The sequence below is a fragment of the Halichoerus grypus genome, chromosome 2 (genome assembly GCF_964656455.1).
Source record: "Halichoerus grypus chromosome 2, mHalGry1.hap1.1, whole genome shotgun sequence".
In the NCBI taxonomy this organism is placed as follows: Eukaryota; Metazoa; Chordata; class Mammalia; order Carnivora; family Phocidae; genus Halichoerus; species Halichoerus grypus.
In genome coordinates this window covers 205,048,659-205,060,804 of record NC_135713.1, presented here as the reverse complement: position 1 = coordinate 205,060,804, position 12,146 = coordinate 205,048,659, and the positions used below count along the sequence as shown (strand labels likewise).

The 12,146-nt window shown below is 49.4% G+C and overlaps 1 protein-coding gene across 8 annotated transcripts in view; it reads right to left on the bottom strand.

The window, feature by feature from the left end:
- Positions 1-12,146, bottom strand: part of SEC14L1 (SEC14 like lipid binding 1) — a 63,510-nt gene that overhangs the window by 13,692 nt on the left and 37,672 nt on the right. For all 8 annotated transcript variants that reach the window (XR_013445227.1, XR_013445226.1, XR_013445228.1 and 5 more), the window contains 9 exons: positions 11,465-11,699; positions 10,104-10,213; positions 8,964-9,153; positions 7,165-7,253; positions 6,426-6,496; positions 5,318-5,489; positions 4,866-5,000; positions 3,113-3,247; positions 197-448 (listed from right to left, as the gene is read on the bottom strand). Coding sequence is in view for 2 of the 8 variants with exons in the window: in XM_078066156.1 (XP_077922282.1) it covers positions 197-448; positions 3,113-3,247; positions 4,866-5,000; positions 5,318-5,489; positions 6,426-6,496; positions 7,165-7,253; positions 8,964-9,153; positions 10,104-10,213; positions 11,465-11,699 (1,389 nt within the window). In the remaining 6 variants the exon portion in view is untranslated. The remainder of the gene's footprint in view (positions 1-196; positions 449-3,112; positions 3,248-4,865; positions 5,001-5,317; positions 5,490-6,425; positions 6,497-7,164; positions 7,254-8,963; positions 9,154-10,103; positions 10,214-11,464; positions 11,700-12,146) is intronic.

Genomic DNA, 12,146 nt, shown 5'->3' with positions numbered 1-12,146 from the left:
TCCAAAACCCCTGCTCAGGGCTGAGTTCCTTTCTTCCTGGGGCTTCCTGGGCCACTCTGACCGTAACTGACGCCGCACACCCCTGCGGGCTCCCCGCAGACAGACAGTGCCAGCCGCGCAGGACAGCGATGAAGCAAAAGACCCTTCTTTTTGAAGACAAAATACCGAAGCTGCAGAGAGTCCCAGATGGCTGTACCTGCACGCTTTCCCCTTCTTTGCAGATCAGAGGTGACTCCACCATGCTGTAGTCACGGCCCAGCTGCCAGACTCTGTCTATCAGCTGCACGTTGTTCCCTCCTGGGGAAGTAATGCTGTGTGCCCCCAGGGAGTCCTTTTTGGGAGGCTGGGGCGACCTCTTGGAGTGGTAGATGTTGAAGACAATGTCCCCTTTGCACACGTCAAAATCCCACGTGATCACTGAAGAGGCGTCCACAATCTGAATGAGGATCTGGAAAAAGAGAGTGCATTAAGCAACCAAGGTAAGCACGAGCCCCCCTATCCCGAGCCCCCCAGTCCCGAGCCGACACTGTGGTGCTTCATCCCTGGGGGAGCTTCTGGGCCCAGCCGTGTGTGTTGTGGGAGGGAGGGAGACATGTCCCGTCAGCTGTGTCCTCACCCGCACCCACCGTTCTGCCACCCAGCTTTTCCTGCTCTCCCTCCTCCCAACCTTCCTGCTCCATGTCACGTGCCAAGCTCCATGCTCTCCCTTAGCTACACCTGCAGTGCAGAACGCCCACTGCACGATCCCTAGCACTCCGACCTCCCACTGCACGATCCCCGGCACTCCGACCTCCCACTGCACGATCACAGGCACTCCGACCTCCCACTGCACGATCACAGGCACTCCGACCTCCCACTGCACGATCACAGGCACTCCGACCTCCCACTGCACGATCCCTAGCACTCCGACCTCCCACTGCACGATCCCTGGCACTCCGACCTCCCACTGCACGATCACAGGCACTCCGACCTCCCACTGCACGATCACAGGCACTCCGACCTCCCACTGCACGATCCCTGGCACTCAGACCTCCCACTGCACAATCCCTGGCACTCCGACCTCCCACTGCACGATCCCTGGCACTCCGATCTCCCACTGCACAACCCTAGCACTCCGACTTCCCACTGCACGATCCCAGGCACTCCAATCTCCCACTGCACGATCCCTGGCACTCCGATCTCCCACTGCACGATCCCTGGCACTCCGATCTCCCACTGCACGATCCTCGGCACTCCGACCTCCCACTGCACGATCCCAGGCACTCCAACCTCCCACTGCACGATCCCTAGCGCTCCGACCTCCCACTGCACGATCCCAGGCACTCCGACACACTGGCTCCTGGCTGTAAAAATGCCTTAACAACACAGAGCAGAAGTGACTCAAGATGATACGGAAGTGGTTCCATGGATTGTTCTAGGCTGGTGAGCACAAGGATGGTCCCAGAGAAGGTGGGAGCTAAATAAAGGGCACATGGAGGAACAGAAGGAAGTGTTCCGGGCAGGGGGAGGGGACAGACTCCCAAGGAGCAGTGGCAGCTTGGGGAGAAAAGAGCCACGTGGCCCGGGGCAGGGGAGGGGCCTCGGCCCCAGGGACTGAGTGCCAACCCAAAACCCAAACTTCCTAATGGCGCCCCTGGAAGAGTTTGCAGCAGGGAATGGTCAAAGTCAGAGAGTTTCAAACATTACTGTGGGAGGGATGTGAGAACTGAACCCAGCCGTGAGACCTCAGCGGAGGCCGTGCCCCCGGCCCCCGGTGAGACCCATCTTGGCTGCTTGTCTGGCTGCTTGCTCTTCGGCTCTCGGCCACCTGTCGTCAGTCAGGCAGACTCCTCGATTCCACCACTGCTGCTTCTCACCACACAGACCCCACCTCGGAATCTCCCTGAAGAGCAGACTCCCCAGAGCACAAGAGTGCTGTCCCCAGGGGCCGAGATCTCCCGGGACACAGCCCCCTCTGCTGACAGGCACCCTCCTTCCTGCACTCACCGTGGGGCCACTGAATTCAGCCTTTATTTCAGGGCTCTTGTGTCCTTGATTTGTGTTTTACTTCACCCCCAAAGCAGCGTTTAGCATTCTGATGTAGAAAACCTTCACATCTCACAGATACCTTGTGACGCATGAGAAACGTCCTATGCCACGGAGTTCCCTCCCACAGACAAGAGCGAGTTACCTAAGAGAAATAAGAACTCCACCTCCTCAAGCCTGTTCTCCAAATAAGGAATGAATATAAATAATCCTCAAGACAGTCATGAAAATCTGAGATTTCCCCTACAGAATCTACGAACGAGGCGGACCAAACCTGCCTCTGCTAGTTCAAACACGGCAACAGCACCCATGTGCCCCACAAGCGAGGGGCCGGCCAGGCGAGGACCCAGGCCAGCAAGGATGAACGCAGATGGCAGTAAGGGGTCAGCTCCCGGCTACCACCAACAGCCTGAGCCCACGGCCCCGCGCACTGAACGCTGGCTCGGTGCCCAGCGCCCCCGTCCTCAGCAACAACCCCTGAGGCACGAACAAATCTGCCCAGAGCTCAGGAAAGGTGACTTGGTTGTGAGCCCTCACAGCTCAGACCACTCACGATGTCACAGGACACACAGCGTCTGCAAAACACAGGAACACTCTTGCTTCCACACCCAATGTGACAGCAAGAAGGGAAAACAGAGATGTGCTACTTTCTCCTCACTCCATATGACTTAAAAAAATGTGCAAATCCCTTAACAAATGTAAATAACCAAAGCCCGGTCACGAAAAAAACAGAAAATGAAACCAGCCCTACATAACCGTTAGATAAACTAGATTTGAGAGTCAACAATCTTCCACAGGAAAGCATTCCACACGCAACTCATCCCTGTGCTCAGGGGTCTCTGGTAACGCAGAGGCCAGGAGGCCTAACCTCCTTCCGGGCGCAGATCCCTTGAGAGATGGCTGTACGTCAGTGCAGACTTTTACCTCAACTAAAGATCTGAAAAAACAACAACAAAAATCTAAAGACAAAGCCCAGAAAAACCATTTGATTCTTCTAAAGTAAATCCTACTGGGAAGACCCGCCGAAGAAGGTGTCTGCTGGGAGAAGGGGCCCCGCCACCCGGGGCCCTGGGTGCGGGCGGCGCACCTCATGCGGGGCTCCTTTGAAGACGCTTGCAGACTGGTAGATGGTCTCGGTCCAGAGCCTGAGGTCTTCGTTCTCCAGCTCCTCCGCAGTCCTGTACAGAGACTTGGGGACCAGTCCGCCCTCGGGCACTTCACACTGGAAACACAAACACAGCAGTAAAAGCTGTGCGCACAGAAGGGACCCCTGAAAACCAACCCTCCGTCAAGGCCCACACGCCCCCAGCCGCTTAGGGAATGGAACACACTGGCAATGTCCAACAGCTTCTGCATGATTTAGCAATGGAAATTTTTAAAACCTCTTAAATCTACCTGTCTTACTTTAAATGAGAACATGTTGAAGCTAATTTACCACAGAATTTACACTACTAAGTGTGAGGTACTGGACTCCATTAGGAACTCTAGTTCATGGAAGAATTACAAGCAGTTACACTGTAAAGAGAAAACACGGTATGAAGAAAAGTTTTATTCTCAGCAACTACAGGCTGGGTTGAATTAAAATCTATATACTTCATACATTTCCTAGTTGGCCTTGACCTAGTGACTCAATACTGAAGTTCACAGAATCCCAGCCCCTCCTGCACTACCGGCCCTGGGAGGCCGTGACCCAGAGACAGTCTCCAGTGGAAGACCTCAGACGGACCTGGAGCAGGGAAGCAGGGAGCACAGGAGAGCCGAGAAGAGCCTGGACCCACGGATGAATGAGGAGGACTCTCACAGTGGGGAGCACATCATGGTCGGTCCAATGTGCTGTGAGTCAGGTCTCCCTCTGCTCCAGCTCACCGTCAGAAGGACCAACCACTTGGGACCGTTCGTAATGGGAGTCATCTGTGGGTCGCTACACAGCTGACCTCCCAGTTTAATCTCATAGCCCTCGGTAAGGGAGGGTCCGGTGACTCCCCGGCCCCTCGTACCACGCCGCGCTGATGCCTGCAATTCTTGACAGCAGGACCGAGGCCCTGAAAGCTGAATCCGGATGCTGTTCAAACTCCTCTAACCAACCCGAGAGACTCCCCTGAAAACCGGGTTCGTTAGGTAAATACGTGCATCAAATCCAGTGTGTACACATCTCAGAAAGACAACTTTTTTTTCTATGAGGATGACAGAGATCCTTTCCCTAAGGAGAACCACACTCCCCTCTGGCTTCTGCTGTCACTTCAGGAAGCCACCTGGGCCTCTGCAGTCTTTGGTCTCCCTTGCCCTCGTGTCAGCTGGGCACGCCCCGCGGGCTGTAAGGTCCTCAAGGACCCCTCATCACAGTTCAGGGCATAGAAGTGGACATGGCTGCCTGATACCCTAGCAACACCATGCATCAAAAACCCCAGATTACGGAAGTATTTCCCTTAATGTGTCCCCTTCAAAATGTTATCCTTATTTATTGTCAAGGAGATCTTGCAGAATCACTTTGAGTTTTTAAAAGTGTTTCTATAAAATGCATAGCTCCTCAAAATAGTTATAAGAAATCTGATCCACACAAAGCTGAGTGAATAAAGCAAGCTGCAATTACATTAGGTTCTAAAACAAATTCTCATTAGCACGTAACAATGAAGAAATGTGCATTTGTCAACCATCACCTAAACCGTTCTATGTAGTTTAACCCTGGGTCAGAGAAACGTCAGCAAAATAAAGAAAAACAAAACAAAACAAAAAACAATAATCCAAACTAAAAGTTCTGAAAATCATTTGTACCAACCGACACCCACCTCTCCTACCCCTGTGAAGCAGCCAAACGTAGAGCTGCTTGCCTCAATACCTACCATGCACTCCCCGCTCAGGAAATCTGGAATGATCTCTTTATCGATGTAGTCCAGCAGGCCTCCAGGACCCTGGTAGTCGTTTCCTGCATAAATCAGGAATTTCCTTCTGGTGTTGTCATCAATGAATGGACTAACCTGTAAGTAATGAAAAAGGACCACGTAGTCATTTTGCTTTGCTGTCTGATTTCCAAAGATTCAAATCACCGTGTGACAGTACGAGTGGGTGGGTGGGGGTAGGGACAGGGAGTGTGACACACTTTTTCTGTAAAGTCTATTTGCGTGACAAAAGGACTCCCAGGAATTCTTTCTTCCCTTAAACTATTTGAGAAAGTGTGTATCTTCCCACATTTGTTATTTCCTGACTAGTTCAGGCGAACAGACACAGGGGTATGAACGCACACCTCTCCACCTCTGCACGGCTAATCGTTTCCCCCAACCAGCACCACACGCACCAGCGTCCAGAGCACAGGGAACACACGGGGAGCGCGGAGGATGAGGAGGCGGCCGAGCGTCTCGGGGTAGTTGGCCTCCACCACCTCGATGATGCGCAGCAAGGCCTTGACGCCTGGCCTCCACAGGTGCCGCATGTTCAGTCCCTCCAGGTCCACCAGGCAGGTCCACGAGCTGCAGGGGTGCAGACGGGGGAGCTACTCGCTACAAGGCACGCGTGCAAACCACGTCCTAAGCTAGCTTCTTCTGGATATCACAAAACCGTCATTTATATCCATTTCCAAAAACATACCAGTTTCTAAAAATTAAAGTGTTACGAACCGCATTTCTATCTACTTGTATGAAGCACACGGGATCAGCGTGGTAGGACCAATCCCTGGGACAGCAAAACCTCAATGGCTAATTGACAATTAATAACCACCTCATTCGGACCTGCTCGTGACCCAGCAAACAAGGTGACATGCTGGGCTGGACATGCTGGGCCACCTCTACGGACCCAACAGGGCACGAATCTGGCTTTTCAACGCACAGTGTGAACTTCAAGAAGCTCTTCTTCCACAAATACCCACTAACCCAGCAGTGTCTCAGGAGCCGACAATACAGCAGGGAACAGAAAACCCTCAAAACCCCTTCCTGTCGTGGTGGAACTTCCCCTCCAGTAAACCCGCTATGCCCTTCTAGTGTCCACCTCTGAACCACTGCACATTTTCCAAATAGTTTACCATAACTACGAGTAAAGTTTAGAAATACAGAATAATCTCCTTGTGCCCCTGCAACGAAAACAAACGAACAAAACCAACTGCGACCCTGGGCTCCCAAGGACCATGCACACTAACCAGGCAGGCCGACCCACTCAGACTGAGGTGACAGCAACGTCTCACTTGGGGTCAGAAACACCAAAATCCAGCACCTATCCCTCCTAACTGACCGAATTACATGTTAATTATCTTCTACCTTCTGGAACACTGCAAAAAATGGGAAGCTATTTAGATTTGGCTCTAGAAATCTAAAAGCCTAAAAATCACACCAGATTTTGGTCCTAAAAGTCAACTAGTTTTATTTACCTCACATTCTCAATAAGCTGGAAGGAAAAACAAAATCAACATCTACCTGATAGGTCGACCAAAGACTTTTGTATTTTCTTCACACCGTCTCAGCCCTTCTTCGTTTATGGAGAGAACCTGTGTGTAAAATGGCCATAAAAAGCCCACGATTAGTCTAGTAACGCCACTGTGTCAAGCTATGAAACACAGAGACAATAATACAGCCCACTGAGTGGGGAAGGGAGTCTGACGCAGGGCTCGACCCCAGCACCCTGGGATCATGACCTGAGCCGAAGGCAGACGCTTAACCGACTGAGCCACCCAGGTGCCCCTGTTTGTTTGGTTTTTAATTTAAGCACATTCTTCTCTTCATAACTGCCCATGCTATGGAGGCTGAAGTGGAAGGGGAGCTGGGAGTTCAGGGGGCAGGAAGGAAGCATTTATAATCGTCCAGATAAGAGATGTGAAGACCTGCAAGTAAGGGAGTGCAGGGCAAAGAATACTATGAAGCGGTCTGATCCGAGAGACAGCTCAAAAGGAGAGTGGGGGGTGGGGGGGACCATGGCAATGAAACAAGAAGACCCCAAATCGGTCCCCACAAAGTCATCCTGAGTGGCTATACAGATTTTTTGTTGACACTTCCCTGTGAAAAACATTTTTATAATTTCCGTGCCCTCTTTTGAAATTTTAAAAATGTATTAATAGATTGGCCTAATTACAAAAGCACTCCATGCTTGCTCTGATAGCTGTAAGATCACCATCCTGCTGGCAAAGAAGGGGGCGGGACCTGCCCAGGAAGCACTTACGTATCGCAGCAGAGCCTCCTCCCCGAGGGCTCTCACCAAGCCCTTGGTGTCCATCTGCCCCAGCCTGAGAACGTACAGTGGCCGCCCGTCTGCAGGAGGGGAAGCAAAGGTATGATCAGCACCATTCCTGATGAGAAGCTGACAATGCAACTCCAGGAACCTTAACAAGGAGCGTGCTTTCCCACTTAGAAGCAGCAGCTGGCTGTGCGTGCAGGAGATCGCCCCCAACCACTGCCCCTGTGCCCAGGATGAGAGGCACCAGGTGCAACTCAACCTCTCCTCTGGCTCCAACCACCGGTACCGACCGGGGCCATTGCCAGGCTCAGCCTCCTCACTTAAACAACCAGGGGGTTGAGCAGAGCTGACTTTCAAGCCGGGGGGACCTCAGAAGATCCAGAGACACATTTTCTGTGAATATGGAGTTATTTTAAATTTTTATATCTTAGAGAAAACAATTTTTTTTCATTTCATGAGTTATCAGTAAGTTAATGTCTAGATTTTTTTTAAAAAGCCAGCTTCCCTTGATTCCCATCCAAAGGATCAGGATAAATGAGTCCTTTCAGGAAATTTTTAAATCCATACCAACCAGCACATCTTGGCTCTACATGTTTATACCCCGAAGGTCTAATGGATGGAACGTGAGAGGAATCTCATTCACTATACAAATGCCCTGTCATCACAGGCCAGCTACATAAAGGGGAAAAGATCGCGGTGGCCACAGTGTCCCTTGAGTCAGCAGATTCTCTAGAATCTGGACTTCTGACACTTGGTGCCCCAGGGGAGCAGCAGAAAGGACAGGAACGGAATCTGCTGCTGACAAGCAATTAAGACTTGTCTTCTGTTAATGGAGGGTCAGTCCTGTCATCCTGACAAAGAAATTTTCCTTGTATTTATCACCGGTCTGAACTAGATCTGTTCTACTTAAAACAAGAAGGTCTTTGTGCTCCCAAATCTTGTTGAAAAGAAGATTTATAAAAAGTGTCTCCCAACATTTATAAGACACATTTGTTAATGTTTCACTACCAAACTTTAATCTTTGAAGGGTGGGAAAGTAGAATAAATATGTTGCTAGCAAAAACGAATAGAGCTACAATTAGTCTGGAAAAGTACAAAAGATGCAGTCCAGAAAACACACAAATCCGAGCTGTCCCATTCTGGAAGAATCTGCCTGGAGGGGGAGGGAGCCCACGGCCATCCCTGTGCCTGCTCCACATCCCCGGTTCTGTTCTGTCCACTGTCCAAATCCGAACCAGGAAATACCGAGCAGACTCTGGCAATGCCCGCTTTCCTGCAGGGCGTGCCTTGGATGCAATCCGAGAGAACCCTGCTCACTTAACTTACCCTTCGTTTTAAGCTATCACTTCCTTGGCTTATGTTTTGCTTCCTGCCCAAAACAGAGCTGAAGTTCTTCACTGTTTCGATGTAGAAAACCTGGCTACATACTGTTACAGATCTTGTAGGGATTTAAGTTATTAAAAGTTCCTTTACTAGCACTGTGCTCCTGAAAACACTGCCCTCAAACTTGCGGGTTTTTTAAATAAGTCGAAACAAAGTCTTTGTGACTAAGAAAGGAGGTGAAGAAACTTGGCGGCCAAGGGGCCATGAGCCGAGGGAAGGAGCAGACAGCCCGCACCTGCTGCTCTATGGGGGACCTCAGGGGGCTTCCGAGTGGGCAGGGTGGTGTGGGGCTGGCCGTGATGAATGGGCGCCACCCTGGGAGAGGGAGGGCCCAGGCATTCACAGGTCCCTTCAACTCTGCACAACATGGCCTCGAAGAATGTCCGGGATGCCCAGCCCACCTTTGTCATGATGGTGCCAGCCTCCCGCGTAGTAGTCCTGAAGGACCTGGGGAGGGCTCCAGGTCTCGAGAATGTAGTCCACCTGGTGCTGCTTTCGCCAAGTCAAAGACTGACACATGATCTCTCTGGCTTTGTCGATATTGAAGTCCCGGGCGCGTAAGAACCGAAGAATATGCTCATCTTTTGGGATCTAGTAAGAGAAAAAGATGTTTCTAAGCAATGTTAAAAGTTGCTAAGGGAAAAAAAAAACCAAGTTACTAAGGGAATAAAACTCTAAAACTGTCACTTCTCATCCAGAGGGAGCTGCATTTTTGCACTATATAAAATTAGCCGTTACTAAAAAAACCTTCCTCAATGCTTTAGAAAACTGGTATCGTTAATCTGAATAATCTTTATAGTATTCCATTTTAGTTTCAGCCAAGTAGAGCAAAGGCATAAATAATTTGTTGAACATCAGACGCTTCAATTCACTGGACTGATCTATGATTAGGTTGTGATCTCAGGGTCGTGAAATTGAGCCCCACATCGAGCTCCTCGCTCAGCGGAGAGTCTGCTGGATATTCTCTCCCTCTTCTTCGCCTTCTACCCCTGCCCCTGCTCTATCTAAAATAAATAAATAAATATTTTTTAAAAAGTCGGAATACTTGGAATATAATATTGCTTTGTAGCTTGACCTGTAATTGTTTTTAAGGGAGACCCTCCTCTGGTAAACCTAGAAAAGCACAGCTGGGGCGCCTGGGTGGCTCAGTCGTTAAGCGTCTGCCTTCGGCTTAGGTCATGATCCCAGCGTCCTGGGATTGAGCCCCACATCGGGCTCTCTGCTCCGCGGGAAGCCTGCTTCTCCTTCTCCCACTCCCCCTGCTTGTGTTCCCTCTCTCACTGTGTCTCTCTCTGTCAAATAAATAAATAAAATCTTTAAAAAAAAAAAAAAAAAAGCACAGCTGATTGTACATAGAAGGGCATCACGACTCTCCACGAGGGACTCAGATGCCACACCCAGAAATACAGAGCCAGTGATGCTGGGACTGAGAGGGACATCCCCAGCTATGGTAATCGGGAACATTTACTCTGAGTAACTACGAACAGGACCAGGGTCCACAGCTCACAGACAGCACGCCTGCACATGGGTGCCGTTCTCACTTTGCCCTTGTGGGTCTCCTGGAGCCACTGGCGAAGCCGGATCAGGCAGCTCTCCTGTAGTGGGGTCAGGTCACCCAGGTATCTCTTGATGTAGTCCGCATCTAGCTTGTCTGCAATGTAAGTTACATGACATTTACACAAAGAACGGGGAACGTGAAGGCTTCCAAAGTCATCCTGCTCAGTAAAGTTAAGTGTGGTCCCCAAGTCACAGAACTCAATGACACCCCAGGGACAGCAGAGCTAAGCTGGCCCCCTCGAGACCCTCGGTGATCGTCTGTAAGAGCTAATCACTGACCAAGCCCCAGGCCAGGCTACTGATTCAGTTATATTCCCTGATCACCCTGTGGTCAACTCTATTTGCAAAGTCTTAATACTAGTCACAACAGAAGAAAATCTGTAACAGATATTGAGAGACTATTTTAATTCAAACTTATATAAAGAGGACCTACATGACATAAGACTGAAATAAAACAAGTATGTGGACTTAAACCTATTCTGAATAGAGCTACTGTACTCAAGAATATAAGAAATCTTCTTCTTCATGACGCGGTACCATAAATACAGCAAACATTCACGAGATGGAAAAATAAAACGTGTCCCCAAACCAATTAAAACACCTGTCACCTGCTGCCTACTGCACGGCAAACAGATGGTGCAGTTTAGCTGCAGAGAAGAAAGCGTGGAGAGAGAGACAGCAATACTTGAACAAGATTTGTGAGTGGTAGAATTTTCTTGTGTGGTTTTACAACGGGCATCACTCTGAGAAATAAAGAGGTGCGTGTGTGCGCATGCGCGTGTTTAACACACACGAAAGGCAGCGCAGCACAGCGGCTCGTGCAGACCCTGGCGCCAGCCGCCCAGCTCCGTCCCAGCGCCACCACCTGCCACTGTGACTCCAGGCAACTTACTCAGCTCCTCTGGGCCTCAGTTCACTCATACATGAAATGAGGGTAATAAGCACTTCGTACCAAGAAGGAACCACTGTTAAGTGAGTAAATAAATACTCATTAAGTGCTTACAACAGGGCCTAGCACAGAGTGAGTATAAAGTGTTTGATGGTGACACAACTGTGTTAAAACGATTACTTGCTACCTTTCATTCACTAAAGACGCCTTCAATTAAAATAAATGAAACACATTTCCTGGTTTCAAGAAAAGAATAACTTGATATAACCCTTCCTGCCCATTAAAAAAAACTAAATGCTTCCTCATTCTAAGAAAAAAATAAAATGTGGAAAAGGGACAGTAACAAAATTATGTCCACATGTCCTCAGGACACAAGAATGGGTGGAGGAAGCAGAGGGGAAAGGACTCCATGGAGGCCCCAGCCTTGTTCGTGGGACGACCCTCTTTCCGACCCACCGTCAGGGGTCCCCGCCACGGGCTCGGGTGGCCCACTGGGGCTGCTGAGGGCCTCACTGCCCAGCCCCTCCGCCTGGGCAGCATCTGGAACCACAAGAGCCAAGGATGCTGCCTGTTTCTTGCACAATGAGGAGGTCTCTGAGGACGGAGCAATGGAAGGCGGAGTCCAGCGGGGCACGAACGTTATGCCTTCTTCTTCCAACTGACGAAGATAGTATTCAATTATTTCTTTTCCCTTTAAAACAAAACCAATTTTAAGGTTAGTATATATTCAACATTCAAATTATTCATCTCCCACAGGTCTTTAAAACACTAATAAAAACTGAATTGCTACAGAATACATCTATAAAAAAGTGAAATGCCTTTGTGTTTTTGTTTTTCATAATTATTTTACTTCCTCTTCTCCAATGGTCTAGGAAATAATATCTAAAGAGATGGAATTTTTTTTATGACTAATTAAAAGCACCGATTCATCACACTTGTACTCAATTAATGCTTTGTGTCTCAATCCAAATTTTTTCTAACACCCTGAAAATAAAACAAGCCTTCAAAAAGCACTTAGAATCCAACATGGATACACTTCACAACCATATTCCACACCAACACTGAGCAGCAGTATAAAAATGAGAAGGAAAGTGGGGTGCCTGGGGGGGCACAGTCAGTTAAGCGTCTGATTCTTGAT